The sequence below is a fragment of the Grus americana genome, chromosome 1 (assembly GCF_028858705.1).
Source record: "Grus americana isolate bGruAme1 chromosome 1, bGruAme1.mat, whole genome shotgun sequence".
In the NCBI taxonomy this organism is placed as follows: Eukaryota; Metazoa; Chordata; class Aves; order Gruiformes; family Gruidae; genus Grus; species Grus americana.
In genome coordinates, this window is record NC_072852.1 from 108,142,012 (window position 1) to 108,165,245 (window position 23,234).

Below are 23,234 nucleotides of genomic sequence, written 5' to 3' on the forward strand. Positions count from 1 at the left end.
TTTCACCAATTAATACTGCTTATAATAAATACAAAACTGAATTAATTCTCACATTGAGGATGATTTGAAGAAGAATATATTATATCTTAAAGAAAATATGAAAACCATGTCCACTTTTTAAGTATTAAATCTAGGAATGTGTACCAGACAACACCTAGCTTCCTTCTCTGAAACTATTCTCATGAAACTATTATTTCATTCCAATAAAGCAAAGCTCCTCCAATTGAAGTTATACAGATTTATGTGAATAAGAGCACTGCTTTTACATTTTTCAAGGGTATGTGCATATAGGTAGCATATTTTCATAAAGTTTTTTTGTCAAACTGAAAAGAATAAACTCCTTAACAGCATTTTTGTTATTAACTGAATTAAGATTATTTTTCCTAACATGTGATAGTAAATATAAAATTAATGGAAAAATTCTTTTTATATTAAAAAGAGTGTTTCAATAGAATGTCTTCTAAATACATCTGCAAAATTGAGTTACGAATTAAAACTTAGGTAATGAAAGACTTGCCAGTCATTTTAGCACTTTCTTGGAGCCCAACCTATCTGAGGCAGCTGCAAACCTACAGTTAATGGTCATATACTTTCTTTTAAATCAGCTTCCAAATGCATCTCAGAGATGCTCAGAGAATGGGCTACAACAATGGTTTAAAGCTTTATTCCCCTCTGCAGTTACAAGTCATCACAATGCTGACTCTAATCAGGTTACTCTGCATCTGTCTGTCACAAATAACCTAGTAACAACTAAATGGATTGCCATAAATCTTTCAATTAGAATTTATAACTTTATTAGCACAATATTTTTGAACTGATTGCATTACTTTGAAGAGCAGCTTTCATTTATTTTGTCATTTGGGGGTCAAATGTGTACAATGGCTGGAAGCTGCATACACAATAGGAAGCCTTACTTCAACTTCATGGTAGTCTCCAGAATTTCTCTTCTTCAGAGACTACAGCCAAATTTTTAAAGGAATACTTTGCTTGCTGTGATGAGGTTGAATGATGGTATGCCACTTGGCTAAATGTGACCAAGTTTCTTCATGACACACAAGGGCCATACTTCCACTTTTATGGCCCTGATAAGGCTTCATAAAGAGTAATTTGCCACTGGGTAAGTTTTCAAAGGGTTTTATGTCTTCTTTCGTTTTGATTCAGAGCTGCTGAAATCCAGGCCAGGGATCAAATCTCTACACAGGGCATGAATATCAAGTGATATTCAGTGATCTTCACAAATGTGGCTTCATACATCTGTATCTTGATTCATCAGGCAGGAAAAAAGCAAATGGCATTAGTTTCCTAAAAATTTTTACGTATTTGTTTCATTATTATACTAGTACTGTGTGTTTTCTTTGCTGAACTATAACAATTCCAAACAGCACACATTATGGTTAAGAAAAGGAAAGAACCTGAGCAGCTGATTTAGATGAATATACTTCAGCGTTTTAAATTGAATACACTGGTATACCAACACAAATGCATTCATGTTAAATACATAGGCACACATACACTCACACCCCCCAGGAGGGGTGCTCAAGGTACTGCTTAAGTTGCATTTTTGTTTTGAGGAACTTTTTCACGTTTCATCCATTAAGTCTAAAATTTGTAATTTGGAAAAAAAAATTAAAGATAAAATTCAATAACAATAGCTATTTTAGGGAAGCTGAAGCTAAAGCCACTTTCCTACCTGAAGACTGAAAAAGATCAGGAGTTCAAGTGAAAATGAGAACCTTCATAAGATGAAGGCTCAGAAATATCCATGCATTCCTTTGTGTTTTGCTTATTGTTAAATGGGAGTTGCCAAAGTTCTGCAAGGCTGTTAACATGCATTGGATTCTCTGGTGTGATCTATGGATAACTTATCAGTATTCACTGGCTCTGTGTGTGTAAATGTAAACAGAAATACAAATAACAGGTAGTCCACTACTGTTTGTACTTGGTGAGGTAGGTGATAGGTGTCTAACAAGCAAAAAGCGCATGTACAGGGAGGCCATGGTCTAACAAAGTACTTCAGCTCATACTTACATTATATGGGAAAAAAAAAAATCCATTAGCCTACTTGTTAGAAAGCTATGGAGTTATCAGTTTAGATTTTATTTCTTCCTTACAAACACAGAAAATTTTGCTGGAAAAGAGAAAGAAACCTACGCTAAGTAAATTATTATAGAAAGGAAATAGTTTTTTACTACTTGTATAATTTTTTTGTATAATTGTACTATGATATGGTCCCACCAAGTGGTGACCACCTACTTATGTCCTACAGGACCTTTAGTCTTTAGAATCTGTGGCAAAGTTCCTTTCAAATGAATGAAAATTTACTGACCTGTCCTCTGGCTAGTCTGAGAATTTGACAAAATAAGTCAGAGCTTATTGACAGAATTAGTAAGCTGTTCAAATTTCACTGTTCCCCTTCAGTCTTTGCTTCATACATTAAACGATCATAACATCAAGCCAGACTTCTATTCTCTGGACAAGTCAGAAGTCACGTGAGAGTCACAGAAGGGCGAAGAATATTCCTGTTGGTCTGAAGCACCCAAGTTCTACATTTGCCATGGCCTATTTGCTCAGTACTGCTTAAGTCACAAGCTAGCCCTGTCTTTGTTCTGTGTCTGTGAAACATTTCTAGTGCTACTTCTTGTACTCAAGATAAGCACTAAAAATTTTAAAGAGGAAAAAATAACACCCCACATAATTAAGACTTCAGCAATACACAGCAACTGAAGTGCGAGCAAAACATTGAACAAGTAAGGTACAAAAAAACCCAAGCACCATCTGTTTTGGGCACTGACTCAGACCGTGTTCCATCAGAAAATGATGTACGTGGTCATGCAATTACACACCGCTATAACAAAGCAGAATTAATGTTTGACAGGCCACCTTTTATCTACATAAATATATATGATAAAACACACACCTGCACAGACATAACTGAACGCTTCATTTTACATTGTCCAAAACAAGCGCATTACAGAGGCAAATGTGCCTCTGCCATACCTGAAGTAAGAAAAGATCAGCATTGTTACATAACAAACAAAGCTGCCCTGCTTTTGCTTCTGCTAACCCAGGCTATTCAAACAATGGCTTGCAACCTAAGACACCCAAGCATACTTCAGCACCCCAGCAAACAAATCAGGACTTGATATTTCTACGAGCAACCTAGATCTGGCGTGACAGGAGCCAGGAGCGCCTCTCAAACATGTGTGCCAACCACGAGTCAGAAACAGCCGGTTTCCTCTCAGTATTTAGGTGGGGAAATACACTAATACACCCAGATCTTAAAGCAAAGAGCATCATAAACCACAATAACTGTTAAATATGGTTCTCTTTTGCAACAAGAGTTTTCATTCTTACGCCCACATAAGGCCACCTAAAAACTTGATCAAAACAAACTCTATAAATTTATAAAGATTTAAACACTATTTCTCAATACAAAGATAGTATGTTCAGTTTTAAGAAAAAAATCAGACAAATCTTATGTACTTAAATTTCCTTCCTGATTAAACTCCTCTTTTATTTAAAACTACAAGTTTTTATCAGTTATGACTATATGTTTTAAAAAGCTTATTTTTAACTCAAGACTATACAGCTTTAAAAGCAAGAAGTACTTAGTGTACCTAAAACCTCATTAGATTGATCTGTATTATACTTAACCACTGAAATGGAAAACTAAGAATATTAATATGGCAGCTTTGACACCACAACAATTGATGCAAATTCTAGGGTCTAACTTGATAATTCCTGCATGCTTCCCCCAGTGAAAGAGCAGAACTATTGTCATATTATAAGCGTATGTGTAGTTTAACCTTACTTCATTTTGGAACGGGGAATTGTGACAAAGAACTGGAATTCATTTTCTAAAATAATACATCTTATGTGTCAATAAAAAGAAACAAGAGAAGTCACAAGAATTAATGAGGTTGATTATAAGGCAGAGATCTCAAAAGGATATTATCAACTCTAAAGCAAGTCAAATGTCAAACTTGGGTTAAAAGTCATTTCAAGTAGTGCATATATTTCTTCCACGCTTTGGGATAATCCCCTCTAGATTAATACTTTCCTATCATTTCCCCCTTCTCAATATATTCAAAAAACTTATCAAAAGAAAAATCAAGTAGGCAGTTGAAACTAAGGTACCTTTGCAGACACGTAAGAAAATAAGCAGCCATATGCACCTGAAGCCTCTCTGGGCTAGAAGAACAACTTGAGTACAAAGCTGTGCGTGTGGTTAAAAACTGATCATATCCAGCAGGTAAACAGTGCTCTTCTATCTACAGGAACAGAATATCTCACAGCTACCTAACGTACTAGCGTTATTTTAGCATGTCACATCAGCAGTATACTTAACTTCACAAACTCTTTTGAGATAAAGAAATATTGGTTAACAATTTGTAAAATAGGGGTGGTAATATATAGAAGTCTGTAGCAGAAGAAAGTACTGAAACCATAGCACTTCCTCATCCATTCTAATCAAAATCTGGAAGGAATATTAGGTAAAAGGAAGAAATCAAAATCTATACTATTGAATACTTTTTACAATGGACATTAGAAACTGAATAAAAACCAGAAATTTTGTTTTGGCAGTCTGTTTCTACAAAGCTTTAACTCAGCTTTATTAGCTTTATTTTCATAGTGACAGCATTTTGAGCCCGTGAAAGAATTTAAGAGCTTGAACAAGATCCATTCATTGGTTAACTGATACAAGCACTGACTGTAAGGTTCGGGTCTGACTTTTATTTTAGTACCAGTAATAAAACGGTAGTTTAATCCTCTTGGGGGGGGGAATCAATCATTTTGCCTCCTCTCAAAGCATCTTTCCCCTTTGGCTGAACATGACATTAAAGGTTTCAAATGTCATACTTGTAAACTATTAGGAATTAAAAGATGTCTCTATGGAACTGGTATGATTTAAAAGAAGGATAAGAATTAGGTACTTGAAAAACCTAAAAAAGTGGAAAGGAAAAGAAATAGGTTCTTAAGCCTCCCAGAAATAAAACCCACTAGATTAAGAACTGTAAGAATTAAGAGTTATGACTCCTTTAACCTTAAACATGACTATTAGCCCACTACTGAAGTAAAACAAACAATTTTGCTTCTATAAAGCTTCTATAAAGTTGTTAATAGCTGGTATAATGCCAATGTAGAAACTTTATTACACTTTAAATGATGAAAGTAACACTTCTCTAAAAACTCCCTCTCATCATCTTTTATGAAGTCCAATTTGTTATATATTTAAAGTCATATTTGCTCAAAGCCACATACAATGAAACCTCATTCTTGCTGCGTTGTGTGGACCACTTTGCAAGATGAAGAATAATGACAAATAAACTTGAAATTTCTTCAGTAATGTTAGATTTCACTTCACTACTACATATATCATTATGCTCAATTGTATCTTTGATGTCAATGTCCCAAAAAAGTATTGGATAAATTTGCTTTGCAAGTCACTCACAACACAGAAACATAGGAGTGCCATGAGAGGGTAGCGAAGCATGTTTGATACTTGTTCTTAATAAAGTTCTTACTGAAATTAGATCAAAATCACTTGCACATTTTCACCTGCTTTAAATGAAGCATCTGATGGAAGGACTGGGCTTTGTATGACACTTTCTGACACCAAGATTAGTCTTTGTAGGTATGAACAACTTTGTGAAAATAAAGACCTTTGGATAGGAGCACCAGCAACGCAACAATCTCTAAGTGGACTTAAGGTGCAATATACATTTTTCAGCTGTTTTAATGACATTTCTCTGCAAGTCACCTAAGCCATGCTGAATATATATCATTTTAAAGTATTTCCCCAAAGCAAATGCTATATTTGATATAGCACTTATATTACACCCCTTTGTGCAACTGTTAAAATGCCTACTGGGTTTCACTTCAGCAGCAGTAACTTTAGCCAAAGTTGAAGTCCAGTTCGTTATGGAAGATCATCACACATCATGACATGTTCTGAAAAACTCTCTCTCTTATCCTTTCATTATCAAGGCTACAAAATATGCCTTAAGGAAGAGATAACTATTCAAACTATAAAGTGACATTTAAGTATCGCTTAATGTTCAAGCTGTACACATTATCACGGAAAGCTAGTAAACTCAAAGCTACAGGATAGCAGCATCCTTAAATTAAGGTAAATAAATATAACTACATTGCAAGTGTCTCTCCAGTGAACTATGATACATAACGAACAAGAAGAATATAGCAGATGTTCTATAACTGCTGTCTTCCAACATAGCTCCATATATTAAGTTATTTCAATAACAGCAGAGGGTATCTCCTTTTTATCCAGGGCTTCTAATCTTGTTTTATATTTTGAGTGTTTACTGAAAATAAGGATATGCCATCAGGAGGAAATAACAACTTTAGTTGTTTTTCTCTCTGAAATGATAAAAAGAAAAATAAATCATAAGATGCTCCAATAAAGCCAGAAGAAGAAAAACCTTACCATAGGGTCTTAATTGCTGAAGAATAAAAAATACTTTTCTTAACAAGTCTTTGCCCTTTCTTTTTCATTTCAGTCATTTACCATTTTTTCTCTCCTCATCTTCCTCCTCATTATTTGTACACAACAGGTAGCACACCTAGTAGAAAAATCAACTCCCTTTGTGAAGTGCATAACTCAAATGAGAAACGCAAGAATTATTCAGCAAAATCACAAGCTAAAGTGCAGGAGTTAGTTTGACTAGCTATTCCCACATTGTAGCAAAATTTTTCTGTGGAAGAAAAGAAATTAACTGATAAAAGAACTGTTTGGTATCTGGTTATTGAATACATATGCAATCTCAAACTAGCTTTATGTTTAACACTCTATGCCTCCCACTTGAAAAGGGATTTGTAGAAATATGGTGGGAAGATGCTATGGGGATAGACAATGCTACAAGAAACCATGGAGAAAGAAGTAGAAAAACTAGCAATTCATATTCTAAAGATTCGAATACAGAATGCATGAGCGCTTCTTGAATCTTTATGAAGTCAGAGATATTTGAGGCATCATCTGTTCAGTGATCAAGTAGACAAACCAGCAGAGTCATACTCCCACAAGAGGAAGAACAGAAATCTCTTTAATAAGATATAAATCAAAATTATAAGAACAACAACAGAAACGACTGAAGAGATGGCTCTCAAATATTAGAGGAATAACTTCCCCACCATGACAGCCAAGGTTTGCTAACCTTGACAATGCTCAGGACAATGGTCCTTCCTCTTCATTCACTAGATCTCTCAGGCATCCTTTTGTTTTGTCACAAATTTCCGTATGAGAAGTACAGTAATGTGCCGTCTCCAACTGGGCTTACTCACACTAATTTCAGGATTGGACTCTAGGAAAAAACCTAAGATTTACTTTGTAAGAGGAATAAAAAAGGTACCTGTTTCAGTATGAATTTGATAGTTTTATACTTTAAAAATCATTACCTATTTTCTGTCTCATAAGTGTCCAGTTACTCTAAATCCAAAGCTCCTCCAATTCTGAAAAGCACTTTTATTTCTTGAAACACTCCAGGAAAAGACAAATATCAATGAATTACAGCTTTGTAACTTACTAAACTTGCTACTGACCCTAGGACACTCTTCAGTAGTTGGTACAAATGGGTGTTTTTATCACCGAAAAACACGATGCCCTTCTAATTTCTGTGACATCTGTCCTATCAATCCTGAACACAACATTCCCAGTACCTAGATCCATGACCACACAGGTAGCTGAGCATGTTATTGCAGGCAAATGTGTTATGAATTCTCAGATGATGAACTATGCTAAGGCCGGATGTCAGAGATGATGAAACTGATAATCCATCAGTAATTTTCTACCCACCACAGCAGCTCTGACCCATTGAACTAAATGAATGTATTTAATCGCTGACTAGTCAACTGATCGGAAAGCTCCACCGGGTAAGGAGAGTGTCTTCAAAAGACGACAGACACTACCTAAATCAATGGCACAACCAAAAGAAAAGCATATCTTATCTCAGCATCTTACCCACAGATATAGATTCAACCTGAAACCATAGAATCACAATTACAGAAAAATCATAGTATAGCAAAAAAATCTTGTTTATGACAAAGTACGAAAATCCTCTTGTGAGATTTTCCTTAAGAGAATAATCTTGGCAATACATCTCAGACTGCTTTGTTAGTTTGTTTGGTTTTTTTTTTTTTTGTAAATAGATTAAGTTAAAACCACAAAATCCTCTCCAATCATTTCTGATGAATCAAAGCCCAAATAACACACGATATAACCAAGGGGTCTTCATAGCAGGTTTTTCAGCACATTTCTGGATGATGTATTCTACCTCTGGTCTGACTGCTGCCAGCTTCATGACTAAGAAGAATGGCAGGCCAAATCTTGCACCCTTCACAAAAGTCTTAAGCAAACTTTTCCTGGCATGCAAAAGACTGATCGCATAGAAAATGGTACTTTCCCCAGGTGTTCCTACGGCAAAACAACATGCGTCCCCAGCATTGGGTTATTAATGCCTCATTTTCCTGATGTTCTGTGTTGGCAGCCATGACAGAAAGCTTTGAACTTGTTTATTCACACTTGTTTAATCCTGTCTCCACACAGCACATCGCAGCCTGTGGGGCTAGGAAGATGGATGAGTGCAACCAAGGCCACGAGGGGGTCAGGGTCATGGTGTCGCTGGATCTCATTAACTCCATCACTCACTGTAGCAGGCACTTCAGAGGTCACCTCAACTGAGGAGCTTGGGATAGACGATGGAAAAATGGCTGGCGCAAGTGTACACATATTCCCTGCAGTTGATGCTACGTATGGAAACAAGTCAAGATCTTTATTTACACTGCTCCTTGAGTTCCTAGGGTTGTTTTTAGTCTACTTGGTTAGAAAAAGAGGAAAAAAAAGGGTTTTTTACAACTATCCCATAATAACACAACAAAAGGATGAAGGTTGAAGAGAAGACCACTAAAAATCAGAAAAAAATATCAATTTAGTATTTCTTCTGTAATTATTTGCATCTGTACTGGACTAGTGGAAAGGGAGCAAAAAGAGTACATAATGTCATAGACTGGTTCTGATATACAGTGAGAATGCATGGAAACACATACATTTTATACTGCAGTTATATTGTGCACACTGTGTGCCTGACAAAGAAGTTACTTTAAAGCACAGACAGCGACAGATGACACTAAAACCCCTACACTGCCCATTACTTAGGTATTTTAATGCACATCAACGGTAGACCCCACTTTTAAAAATATGTGTTTAAACTGTATATTTATTTTACACATATACACACATTTTTACAGACATATCACATTATAATAGATATAAAATATATATGATAATTAAATAGTTGTATACTGTACAGGTTCTAAATAATATTGCCAATAATATTTCATTATAACTTGAGTTCATATTCCCATGACTTCAGCAAATAAATAAGTTACTAAAAAACATATTGTACACTATATCCTGTTTGTTCATTTGTTAGGAACTTGATGGTATGCTGATACAAAACTGTTCCTTTCTCATAGATCTTAACTTCTACTTTTTACATACATTCCTTGTAATGAACCATTCTGCAAAAGTGAAATCATTTCCAAGGGAGATGAAAATTAGTATTATTAAACTATCTTCAAGCACATCTGCAGCACTGGAATAAAACAACTGTGACAGGGGTTTAATACAACAGAAACCAAGTTCGCATTTGTTCAGTATGCAGGTGCATAATGAGAAAAGTGACATATAAACCTACATCTGCACATATATACAGTATATTTACAATAACCAGTCAAAATATTTTGATGAATGGCAAAATTAGCAAGTGAATTATACAAAGAATAGTCAAAGACAAGCTTTTATTCTAGCAAGTGAAAACAAGTCCTTACAATTTGACCAAGTTATTTGATAAGAAAATCCAGATTAAAAAAAATCCAGGGCTCTCTCACAAACTCCCCACTTCCAATTTCACAACAAATATAAAAGCATGGGCTTCAGTAGAGCTATCATTTAGACTAATGACACTGGTAGGGAGAGAAGTAATTCTATAACAATTTGCAGATCAAACTGTACCACACCACCCTCCCCATGTTTTTGTTGGTTGTTTGCCCTTTTTTTGGGGGGTGGGTGGTGTGGTGATGTTTGGTGGTTTGGGTGTTGAGGTTTGGTTTATTTTGGTTGGTGGTTGGATTGCTTTTTGTAAGATGTCAATTTCTTAGAGACAAAGGAAACATTTTTGTTTGGATTTCTGCAATTTCTTTCCCTATGGCCCACTTTCTGAAAAGTTGATTTATATTAAGTGCTCCCCAGGGGGTGGGGTGTTTCCTCCTTTTTCGATGAGATGGATAGAATTAAAGTTTACATAATACGTATAAGATCTATAAAAAGTCCAAAATTTACAGGAACCAATACACTCAGAATCAGAGGTTGCTCAAATGGGAACACAATCTGAACAAAAGCATGAAGAAAGATGAAGTCACTTGTGTTTTACAGGAGGCAGAGGGAGGCAAACAAAATGAAGAACATCTCTCAAATTCTTAAGATATAATACTACCAATCAAAAGATTTGGCTTCTGCTTGTGGTTCTGCAATCATCATGATACATGACCTTGAACAGATGGCTCCATCTCAAAGAAAACATGACTGATGTTCAGTATTGCCACCACTGACTTTTAGGCATGCATCTCAAGGAGTGGAATTTACAGGTTTGAATAAGGTAATTAAGTTGCTTCTATAGTAGAATAAGAATTGTATATATGCTAATTGAATGAATAGGGGCTCTAACGTATGTATCTTTACTACCTAGAGTGGCTTAAATCACATTTCCCAGCTGGGTGTCCAAACTGCAGGCTACTTATCTCCCCCTCCAACAAGCCAAAGAGTCAATGTAATTTAACCAACCCAAGAATTAGACTAGTTGAGGAAGACGTGATTTCTAGTTGCTGATCCTAAATTTGAAATATAAAAGAAATATATAAAAATGAGAAGACAGAATTAGAAACTACATAGATGGAACACAAAAGCAAATACTTTCCAAAAATAATTTCAAGTTAAATTTTTTTGTCATTTACTTTTCAGTAACCAAGATGCTTTGCTAGAAGAAAAACCCATCCTGACATACCTTGAAAAGGTTCATTTAACTTTCCAGTTTGCTTTAGTAACTTCTAATTTATACCCAAACTGTGCTCCCACATATGGGCTTTGTTATCAACTTAATTTAAAAACATTCTAAATATTCTATACTTCAAGAGAAAAATGAGGTGCAAAGAAAGAAAACTCTTAATTCTACATACACATCTCTTTCATAAAGACAATCTTGCAGTAAAGATAACAAATATCTTCATGACTAAGGTGACAGTGTTTCCCCCATACCAGATGCTTTCAACACCTACAGATTTTCTGCTACCTGTGCCTTTTTCTGATTCTTAACCAAGAAAAATAATTGTATTTCCACAGAAGCTATGAGGGGAATGAACCACTGAAAGTGTTTAAGCTCACGTGTCCTTCTAAACAGCATCTTTGTCATTACCCAATATAGATCATTGGGCTAGATGGACCAACTGGTGTGACCCAGTAGGGCTTTATGCCACTGCCTCTGATGTAAAAGAGGAAAGGTCTCCTGAAAGCTGAGATCATAGTCCCCATTTTCAAAACTGAGAAACAATAAAAATATATCACTCTGAAAATTGCTCTGTAACCATATTGCAACCAAAATGTTTCTTCATACTAACAGCTGATAATCTACATATCCTAAAGGCTGTAAGTGCATGTAAAACCTGTGAAGAATTTGCATCTATCGTGGAAAAAAATTCAAAGCTGTCCTGAGGACGCTAGTTTCTTTCATTTCTTTCATCATCACTAATTTCTTTCTTCCATATAAAATAAAAACTAAGAAAATTTATATAACTTCCTCAATGGTGCTCTTCTGGACAAAACACAGGAATTCCTACATTCTAACCATACCTAGTGTTCCATTTAATATCTGTCTCTGCTAAAATATAAAGTGATTGTCCAATTATTTGTCAGCTTTAGGGGTTTATAATACTGTTGTCACCAAGTGCACTACGTGTAGCACTGAATAATTAATTCCAAAAGTTGAAGTCAGAAGGTTGGATTGAAGTCTTTTGTTCTTTTTCCATACCTACGTTCTCCTAAATTATACTTGTGTGTGTGTGCATGCATACAGCAGACGGGGAACTTCTTGCATACATTATGATCTGAAAAATAATTCAAAAGATTAACCAGTGTAAATTATTTTGCAAGATTGCTATTCCTTTGCAAGACTGCTACTCATCTGCTTAAACTGGGGATATTTTTCCTCTGATTCTCATGTATGGATTGGTGTTTTGAGATTGTAACAGAAGCAGAATGAGAGTCAGTAAACCATTCCCTTCCCACAAGCAATATTCACGTGGCTCAACCTTGCTGGGTTGGTATTTTGTTCATAGGCTGGCAGAAAATTGTTGCTTTCCTATTTATTTCAACAAATGATTTTGCATAAGGGGTGGGCAAGAGGCAGGTTCAAGTCCAATTAGTAGAAGCAAAAGTCCTCCAGCAAGATATAGGTGAATTAAAAAATTGCCGAATTTGAACACCAAGGCCACTTTTTACTTTGGCATACAAGATTAGGTAACAAGCCCAGCAGGACCAAAACAGGAGGATCACATTAAACTGGAAGAACTGGATGACATTGAAGATTAGTGTAGGAGACACTAGATGAAGTGGAATAATAGAAAGTGCAAGGTCATATGCTTTCGAACTGATCACAGGGAAGTTTACAATAAAGTAGAAGCTCATCTGTTACAAATTATAGAGGAAGAAAAAGATCTGCATCAGATTACTACAGAATGACTATGAGCTACCAAACGCTTTAAAAAAAGTAAAACACGATCACAGGACTGATAGATAAGGGAACAGTGAAGGTAGTTATTAACATTAGTTCATAACGCACAGCATGACAGTCTTGAAATGTTACATGCAGTCTACCCACCCACGTCTCAGAAAATGGATGCAGACTAGAACAGGTGAAGAATGACTACTAGGATCAAGCAAATATTTTCCAAGAGAAGACATGAGCTTATCTTGTTTAACTCAGCAATAGCAGAGATGAGAAGTGATACCACGGTGGTCTATAAATACAAAGGAGAGAAAACAACTAAACTAAAGAAAAATCAGATCACAAGAAGAAGCCTAAGTAAAGCATGTTTATGTTTACATTGGAAACATTAGAACTATTTTTCTTCTCACCAATGGAAGACTAAAGTTCTGAGACAGGCTTCCAACAGAAACGGGGAACGAGGTGAGCTCAGGGATGAATGGGAAAGCAATCAAACTGCTTTTCAAAGTGCAGCTTGAAATGATTCTGAATGGAATTACAAAATACAGCTGTGTAGAACACAGGAGACTCTGATCCAGTTCTTTACATCTCTACATCCCTTTGTACAGTGGCAGACAGATCTATGATACAGCAGAAACTGACTGTGTATGCCTCTCTCCTCTTAACATGATGAAGCAATTTCCAAAGTATCAGTATACATTCACATCACTGCCACTTGAAAAATTCAAGCAAGAGGAGTGGAACAAAACCACCACTTCACTTCCCACATAAATCCCAAATATTAGAAACTTATTCAAAGTATAACATCTGTGAGAGCATTTGAAGTGGAAGTATCACCAAAGCCATGATTAAATTTTAGTCCTTTAAGAGCTGGAACAGGGAACATTGGGAAGAACATATCTGAACAAAAAGAGAAAAAAAAAAAAAGGATAAGATTCTGGTGTCCTCAAACAAATGTAATGATTATCAGAATAAAAAAAATAGACATACATATATATGTGTGTATATATAATACATCCACCTACCTCACACTAATAATTACTGTTAATTACCATAATAATGAACTTTGGTACAATTGAGATCATGCAACATTTGCAAAGGAATGGTCTGAAGTACTTTTTTTTTTAAAACCTATGTGACATCGCAGAATAGTATGTCTGAAGCATATGCCAACAACAGCTAATATTTCAGTTAACAATCAAGTAATGGTTATAGGCTCCTGAGCAAAGGGAACAGAATTGTAAAAATGCAATGTTATCTTGTTCACCTTTATTTTCCAGATGAACTAAAAATCAGAGAAATTTCAACCCCCCCCCAAAAAAAATATCAGTACATGATGATGCACACACTAACAGATCAGCTAATAGCTGATCTCTTTCAAGGTTTCTGTAAAGTCATCAGTAGTTCCTTAGCTTTCAACATTTTATCAGTTAGAACAAAGATATATAAACAGCAGGATTTGATTAAAAAAATAAAATAGAATCAAAGGCAAGGGCAAGAAGGAAGTTGATGAAAATCAAATGAGGAAGTGTGCAAGAAATTATTAGAAACAGAATCAGATTGAGCGTATTGCAAATAGCTTCTAAAAATCTAACATTGAAAGTTCTCTTTTAGGTGGGGAAAAAGAGTAGATCCTGGGAGAAGAAATCAAGGAATAAATTAGAGATCCTACAGAAAGCTTCTCTAACCATTTTTGGATGTGAGACGCTATTTCTACTACAGCAACGCTGGGTATGATACTAGACTGACTACATAGTGCAAGAGAGCACGTTGCAAAGACATACTGACCAGTTCAGAAGGAATTCACATAGTGGAACCAACTTCCAGCTGTTAAGGAAAATTTTTACTGGGCTGGTGTATCCTTCTCAGCACACATAACCAGCTGAGCTTAAGTGCTCACAACAAACATTCTTCTGGTATTGAAGCCTGCTTGTTTTGTGAGAACCTCTATATCTCTCTTTAGAGCTCATTTTGCTGTTTCTGGCCAGGGATGTCAAGGACGACAAGCTTCTATAGGTATGTCAGTGAAAAAAGGAAAGACGAGGGCAAATGTGGGCCCCCTCTGGAATGTAATGGGAAATCTGGTTACCCAGGATATGGAGAAGGCTGAGGTAGTCAATGAATTTTTCTTGCCTCAGTCTTCACCAGCAAGAGCTCTAGCCACACTGCCCAGGTCACAGAAGGCAAAGGCAGGGACTGGGAGAACGAAGAACCGCCCACTGTAGGAAAAGATCAGGTTCGAGAATATCTAAGGAACCTGAAGGGGCACAAGCGCATATGGGACCTCATGAGATGCATCCACAGATCCTGAGTGAACTGGTGGAATAAGTTGCTAAGCCGCTCTCCATCATATTTGAGAAGTCCTGGCATTCTGGTGAAGTTCCCACTGACTGGAAAAGGGGAAACATAACCCCTGTTTTTAAAAAGGGAAAAAACGAAGACCGGGGAACTATAGACCAGTCAAGTCTCACCTCCATGCCTGGCAAGATCATGGAGCAGACCGTCCTGGAACCTAGGCACAGGCACATGGAAAATAAGCAGGTGATCAGTGACAGCCAACACGGCTTCACTAAGGGCAAATCGTGCCTGACAAACTTGGTGGCCTTCTATGACGCGGTTACAGCATGAGTGGATAAGGGAAGAGCCACTGACGTCATCTACCTGGACTTGTGCAAGGCATTTGACACTGCCCCACATAACATCCTTGTCTCTAAATTGGAGAGACATGGATTCGATGGATGGACCACGCAGTGGATAAGGAACTGGCTGGCTGGTCGCACTCAAAGAGTTGTGGTCAACGGCTCAATGTCCAAGTGGAGAACGGTGACAAGTGGCGTTCCTCAGGGGTGGGTACTGGGACTGGCACTGTTCAACATCTTTGTCGGCAACATGGACAGTGGGATCAAGTGCACCCTCAGCAAGTTTGCCGACGACACCACGCTGTGTGGTGTGGTCAACACGCTGGAGGGAAGGAATGCCATCCAGAGGGACCTTGACAGGCTGGAGAGGTGGGCCCATGTGAACCGCATGAAGTTCAACAGGGCCAAGTGCAAGGTCCTGCACGTGGGTCGGTGCCATCCCAAGCACAACTACAGGCTGGAAGGAGAATGGATTGAAAGCAGCCCTGGGGAGAAGGACTTGGGGGTGTTGGTTCATGAGAGAAGCTTGACATGAGCTGGCAGTGTGTGCTTGCAGCCCAGAAAGCCAACCGTGTCCTGGGCTGCATCAAAAGAGGTGTGACCAGCAGGTCGAGGGAGGTGATCCTGCCCCTCTCTCATGAGAGCCCACCTGGAGTACTGCGTCCAGCTCTGGGGGCCCCAGTACAAGACAGACATGGAGCTGTTGGAGCGAGTCCAGAGGAGGGCCACAAAGCTGATCAGAGGGCTATGAAGCTGATCGGAGGGCTGGAGCACCTCTCCCATGAGGACAAGCTGACAGAGTTGGGATTGTTCTGCCTGGAGAAAAGACAGCTCCGGGGAGACCTAATTGCGGCCTTCCAGTACCTGAAGGGGCCTACAGGAAAGCTGGAGAGAGACTGTTTATCAGGGAGTGTAGTGACAGGACAAGGAGTAACAGGTTTAAGCTGAAGGAGGGTCGATTTAGATTAGATATTAAGAAGAAATTCTTTACTGTGAGGGTGTTGAGGCACTGGAACAGGTTGCCCAGAGAGGCTGTGGATGCCCCCTCCCTGGAAGTGTTCAAGGCCAGGTTGGATGGAGCTTTGGGCAACCTGGTCTAGCAGAGGGTGTTCCTGCCCATGGCAGGGGGGTTGGAACTAGATGATCTTTAAGGTCCCTTCCAACTCAAACCATTCTACGATTCTGTGAACACCTACCAAAAAAGCCTATTGTAAGATGACCACACTATAGAAAGAGCAAGAAAAAGAAAATTGAGAACAAGAACAAGGTTTGGAGAAACCTACAGGCACTGTACACCTTGATATTATGACTGAAATCATGTTAAATATCTTTGGATCTACCATCAGTGTGACAGCTCTTAAATGTACGGAGTCATTAGCATTTTTAGCCTTGAACTAAACATTTAAATCTGCATGTCCAAGTGGAGCTCAAAGGATAAGAAATGAAAATGTAACAATGCAGTCACATGTCTAAATCCTAGTGAATGATGATGGGAAATACTGGTTTTGTCCACACTGAAGGCATCAATGCTGAAGCACAATCTTAAACAGTTTGTGAGAAGTGTGTTAATGACAGGTGACACAGTTTAATTTATCCTGATGAAAAGCACCTCTGTCATAAAAATTCTAGCTCACTCTAGCTACTGGTAGAAAACAAAACCCAAAACCAAAACACCACACACCACACCCACACAAATATCTAGGTTTCTCATCCCAGGTGAATTCAGAAGCAGTAGAAACACTCAGCTAAAAGCTAAACTAATGAAGTAAATAATCAGAACTAATTTTTTTGGCTTAAAAGGAAACTTGGCGATGTCAGTCAGTCAGGTCTTGATTTATCTGATATGGCTTCACTCACTGGTATTTGTTAACCTCTTTATTTTCCAATAGTGACTGTAAGAATTAAATTATGTCCTATACAGATATGCTGTATTATGTAATGGTTTCTAACAGTGGTATTCTGAATGGCTTCATCCTAATCAACAGAAATTGCTTGTTGCAAGCTTCAGAAGTACATCCAAGGTTTGAAGTGTTCCCCCCATCTTATGAAATCTGCCTTTTCCCTGATTATGTAATCAGATACAATTTCATTTATTTTCTTCTATGATGGGAATTTTATTTTCATGAAGTATGCTGTGATAATAGTCACGGTTTGTTATATTTCTTCTCAGAGAAATGTAGAGTAAGAAAAAGCATGATGCTTTTCAGTGTCCTGGCACAGCTCATCCACAGGACCACAGTCTCCAGCATTTTAATTTCTACAATAATTACTTCTGTCTTGACGAGAGCAAAAGACTGCCAGCTCAGACAGGAAGCTTTTCACACTGTTGAGAAGGATGAGGGCAGGAGGGGTGTAAGTAAATAAACAGGATGTAGTCTCCACATGTGAAAGTAACCCCAAAGCAAATCAGACTTTGAAATACCAGTAACGGAATTAATAAAAATTTTTATATTTAAGTCATATGTTGGACAGAAACTAGGTGAAAAAGAATCATCCACCCATTTTACAGTCCTGTACATTGTGCTCTTTTTTATCCTATTTTACAGGTCGTCCTTACTCTGAATATCTCAAATCAAATTAATGACTTCATTATTATGAACATATTGCAGCCTTTTTCATATGCTCCAGCAAATAGTCATTAGCATTATGGTACATAGATGATTACATAGCATGTATTTTATACCTCTTAGCCCTTATTCATTGAGTATTAAAACATATCTGTTTTATTTGTAAAATTACTGTCGCCTGTGTTTAAGATCTGGCTTATGCTTGCTTTGGAATACACCTGTGACTTTTCACACTAAACGCAGTGTGCTACTATAACCTCTCTTGTTACAGATAAAAACATAATTCAGTTTTGGATCTAACATAAACAGGATCATTATGTTTGGAGAGTGTTCCAAAGCCTGCTATTCAAGCAATCTGTGACATATAAATAATGCAAGACCTCTTCTTTCTCCAAATGACTTCAGTTCAAGCACAGACTCAGAAAGATGGAAGCCCAAATTTATACTGCCATTACAAAATTCAATCTATTTCTGGTTCTCCAATTGAATTATGACTCAGTCTTCCACTGTTTTCTATTAGCACCAACTCACACACTCCTACCCTTTGCCAACCCATGCAGAAAAGAATCTTATTTGTAAATATTCCTGAGCTTTATTCTTATATTAAAATGGCAGCAATCTGAAAAGCCTCATGTTTTCTTTTAAAGGAAAGTAAGGTAGAAAATTGGTCTTTTTTTCCCTCCCTTGACCCCTGACCTTTGAACCACCACCTCCTTGCCACTAAAGCGTTCAACACCTCATTTAATCTCTCCTCGCTGCATTGGCACCGCACTGGAAAAGGAAAAGGGGAAAAAAAAAATAATCTGGGGACTTCATCAATTTTTCATGAATTTTCATTTAGGCCAGAGCCCCCTCTTACAGTGGTCGATAGATCAAGCTGCTGTCACATATTTAACACCTGGGGCTACAGCTGCTATCTCTGGGGGCTGCCGCTGACTCAGGCTAGATCAGAGGCAGCCTGAGTCAGTGCGGGGACCCTCATGCTCTTTCTCTTGCTTACATGTGGTGCCCCAGTGCTTGCAACTGAAATCCTACCTACAGCCGCTACTGCAAATGTGTCTCCTCATATTCCCACTGGAAAACTCAGCCACATAGGTTCAGTCGTGTCAAGTCGTACATTGGGAAAAACCGTGCTTTTGTTTTTAAACTTCTGGCTTTCAAATATGAAAGCAGTTTCATAAAAGATCAAACCATTTCAAGCCTACTTGCCTTTCTAAAATCCTCCCAAGAAAATCTGATCATCAACACATTTCTAATAACACCAATCCTTGTTCAATTTCAATAAAAAATTCTAATACATAAAATCAAAAGAAAGCTGTTTTACTCTTTTGAATACAATTCTTTGTAGTTGTTTTAGGACTAGAACATTTATTTTTAAGGATTTAACCATAAAACATCTAAATATTACATCAGAATTTGCCACATACCCAGTGTTCTGCTGTTAGCATTATTTTTTCCTTCTGAGGAAGCTCCTACTGAAAAAAGTAACCCGCACAAAGCACACCATGGGTTAACAGATTAAAAGAAGAATGAAATAGAATAAATCATATCAATCCTAAACTGTGCCTTCAAATACCAACTCCTATTTCTTCCTAAATGTCTTCAGGAATAAAGGCTTTCTAAATTAAAGGCAAAAAAATTCTAAAAGCACATTCTGTATGTTAATGATGGTTTTTAAGTAACTTCCCAAGTCACAGTTCTTCACAGTTTCACTGGCACAGAGAAATTTTTTCTGAGGACATACATCAGGACAAAAGTATCTGCCCTTGATTGTATGCACACGCTCTGAATATGCATGGATTTAAAAGCATACTTAAATGCTTTGGGTGGGCTGGTACCTAAATTCGTCATCTTTGGGAAAGGTGTTAACTGCTACTAGATCAAAAAGAGCTTAGGGAAGTCAGTAACTTGGAAAAAAAAAAAAAATCACTCAACCCCCAAAAAACACTCACAAGGGGCAAAATTATTGCATTCAAGATGGGCCACACTATGCTCTGAATCACTGTATGCCCCAACTGAATTTTAGTTAAGAGCTGTTTCTTCTGTCTTTACACATAAATATGGATGCATCAGAAGATTTTCAATCCCAGTGGTTTTGTGGCAGGTGCCCATGGTGGGAGGAAATAGAATAGAATGAACCACAATTAACACTGTTTATCATCTGAATACATAAGCATGAACACACTTAGATGCATAAAACCAATAAATTTTTCTTCATAAACCATTCAAAAGTTGCGAGTGAACATTATCAGCAAGTAATGGTTTAATAAGTAAAACAATTACTGATTCTTTCACTAAAATAGCAGACTCAATCATTTTAAACCTGTAAAAAGCATCAGTTTGTCTCTAATGGCACAATTTGAGGCCACCTACAGTCAGATAATAATCCAAAACCATGTTGTCAGCAAAGGACAATCGTTCTTTTTTCTGATGATGAAAACAGCTTGGCTTAGTGTGGAAAGAACAATTTTCAACACCGTTACAGATAGCACAAGGAGGACCCGATTGCACGTGGCTGTCCCGGCTCCCGTGGACAGGGCTGCAATATCCAGGCAACTCAACAGTTTTCAGCAGCAGCTGAGAACAGGTGAATGAGGAGTCACTGCTGACAACAGGCTGTCAGCAACAACTCATTTCCCTAGCGGGCAAATGGACTGCTACAGACCTGCCCAGCTTCTTCAGTCCAGAAATGCTGACATTAGAAAAAACCAGTTAAAAGCCTTAAAATAACTGTTCTCTGAAAGTCACTTGAGTTAGAACCAACAATCATATTTAAAAGTGTCTCAAAACTAAGGGAAACTGGGTAGTTTTGTTATCATCCTCCAGAGGATGCCTTTGATACACATGTCGAGCATCACCATGTGCTTTTAAAACCAGTGAACGTAAAACCAGTAGAATTTCTAAAAATTAACAAGTAATGTACATATTATTTGCACTTTTTTTTTCTTTAAGACCTTCCTGTAATCACAGCCACAGTATGGCTCAAGGAAAGACAAAGCACTGTTGAAGAGGAAGAGGAGTGCCTGCTTTAGACCGCTAAACCATTTAATTGGGGAATTCAGTCAGTTAAATTTCAAAGCTATGAAAACAGTAAAATAATCTCGTGTCAGGTGCACGTTGCTATTGCAAAAACTTTAGCTATGGTTTCAGATCTCAGGTTTCACATTCTATGATCCTGCTCTAAAATACCTCTGACAATGAAACACGCTTTTATTTTTTTTCAAGTCTTCTATCTCACACACAGTTCATGCATGACCTGTCGCCAGCTACAGTGGTTAAAACAGTAACTCCAGAAACTGGGGATATTGTAACAAAAGTCTCTCAGGAGTCACTGAAATAGGGATCAGTGAAAGCTGACAAAATATAAAGCATCTTTAAATTTCAAAATAATCAGTCACTTAAATTAGGTGACTCCAGGTATAACTTGAACAATCTTCTGAACTTCAACACAGATGTCCCAATCAACAAGATTGCAATAAAGGTTTCAAAGTGTTTATGCCTCTCTCATAGGATTTTGCAACAGTTTAAAAGCCACATGTAAAAAGACAGATATAATCCAGTAAATCTGTCTAGCGTCATACTCACCCAGATTTCAGCTTTCCTTAAGGTGGTCGTCTTCTCGATTCCTATGTACCCACCGAAACGGAACAACATCCTGTGATGCCTTTATTGGCCAATACACATTTACTTGTGCCTTGAATGTGTGCCAAAACTGTTTTCATTTGTTTGAAACAGTTCTGAATCGAGGTTATGTCAAGTGAAAGGCAGTGAACAAGTCTGTTCTACCTGGCCTATACCACCATCTAAATATTTAAAAAATGGCATTTTCCTCAATTTCCAAGATGGCTGAAGCCTCAAGATCAATAACATTAGCTATAAAAGTCTGCAGACTGCATCAGGAATAAAGATTTCTCTTTTGTGCTTCCCCCCACTTCCTTAAACCAACATACCTTTTAATGTGTACTTAAATCCATTCTTTATCAACTAAGCAATACAAGTTGGTGCTAAAGCCCTACCTTCTGTCAAACACATTTTAGTGAAACTACTGCCATATAAAGAACTGTGGGGGAAAAACTGAAGTCCAGCAAGAGAAGAACATTCATAAACCTACTAAAATACACCTTAATGTGAAGATACACAGCTAACCTTAGTTGATATTCTGAATAACTAAGCAGCGAAAAATAATATACAACTTATTATATTTTATGTATGATGAGCTTGTTTGCTATGTGAACATAATTAATATCTCTGCTAACTCTACTGGAAGCAGATCGTGCATGCCAGGTGGTCTCTGAAAGAGCCATGATGACTTCTCTTTGTCTTAAAAGAGAATCGATAAAGAATAAGACTGCTCTGAATGATATGAGAAATGGCCAACAATTTCACTTGCCATTCACATAATGAATGAGGTCCGTATCAAGTTTATGATAGAGGAGCACATACTGAGGTTTCCAGCAGTACAGAACATGAGTCACCAAGAAGCTGTCTGTTTCTGTTGAGGTAACAGATGACTAGATAAAGAGAAACAGACAGTGCACCTTATATTAAATGATAGGTATTTTTCCACATTAGTTTCACTATAACCAACTTTAGTCATAATTTAAAAATTAGATTATTCTTTAGAGGAAGATTAGCCTTTGTCCATGTTTGTGCCAATCATGATTATATGCTGGCTAGAACCTTGCTTCAGTATAAATCACATATTCTGTACGGTCACTGCTACTGTATAAACGCATGTAGAAATGCCTTGACTAAGAGCTATAGCTAATGACAAAATGTCATACTTATCTACATTTGTTATCTCCCAGACTGCTGACTGTGTGCAAGTGCTGGATGACAGCATAAAAGCAGCTATAAAGTTTTACACAGTGCTAATCATATAAAACTACTTACATGCCACTTCCAGAGATGCATTGCGACTCACAGCTTCTCCAAGATAGTTCCTTGCTACGCAAACATAACTTCCTTCATCAGGTTTACTCCTGCGTCCATGCACGATACGTAAGAAAAATAAAGATCCGCTGGGCAGGAGCATGCGGTGGGAGCGCGGATCATCCTTGTCCGTTTCCACTCGCTCTCCATCCTTGTACCACTCAATAGTAGGAGTTGGCCGTCCTTCAGCTTTACAGTTCAGAGTTGTTGGCTCTCCCTTAGAGACTATCACATCTGAAGGATGCTCAACAATCCGTGGTGGAAAGTCCTCCTGGCGGAGACGGGATCCTAGAGAAACAGGAGAG

At 37.6% G+C, this 23,234-nt stretch overlaps 1 protein-coding gene across 17 annotated transcripts in view; it reads right to left on the minus strand.

Annotated features, from left to right (window-relative positions):
* ROBO2 (roundabout guidance receptor 2) overlaps nt 1-23,234 on the minus strand; it is a 485,452-nt gene that overhangs the window by 411,389 nt on the left and 50,829 nt on the right. For all 17 annotated transcript variants that reach the window (XM_054847356.1, XM_054847298.1, XM_054847318.1 and 14 more), the window contains exon 2: nt 22,891-23,217. In XM_054847356.1, the coding sequence (XP_054703331.1) occupies nt 22,891-23,217 (327 nt within the window). The remainder of the gene's footprint in view (nt 1-22,890; nt 23,218-23,234) is intronic.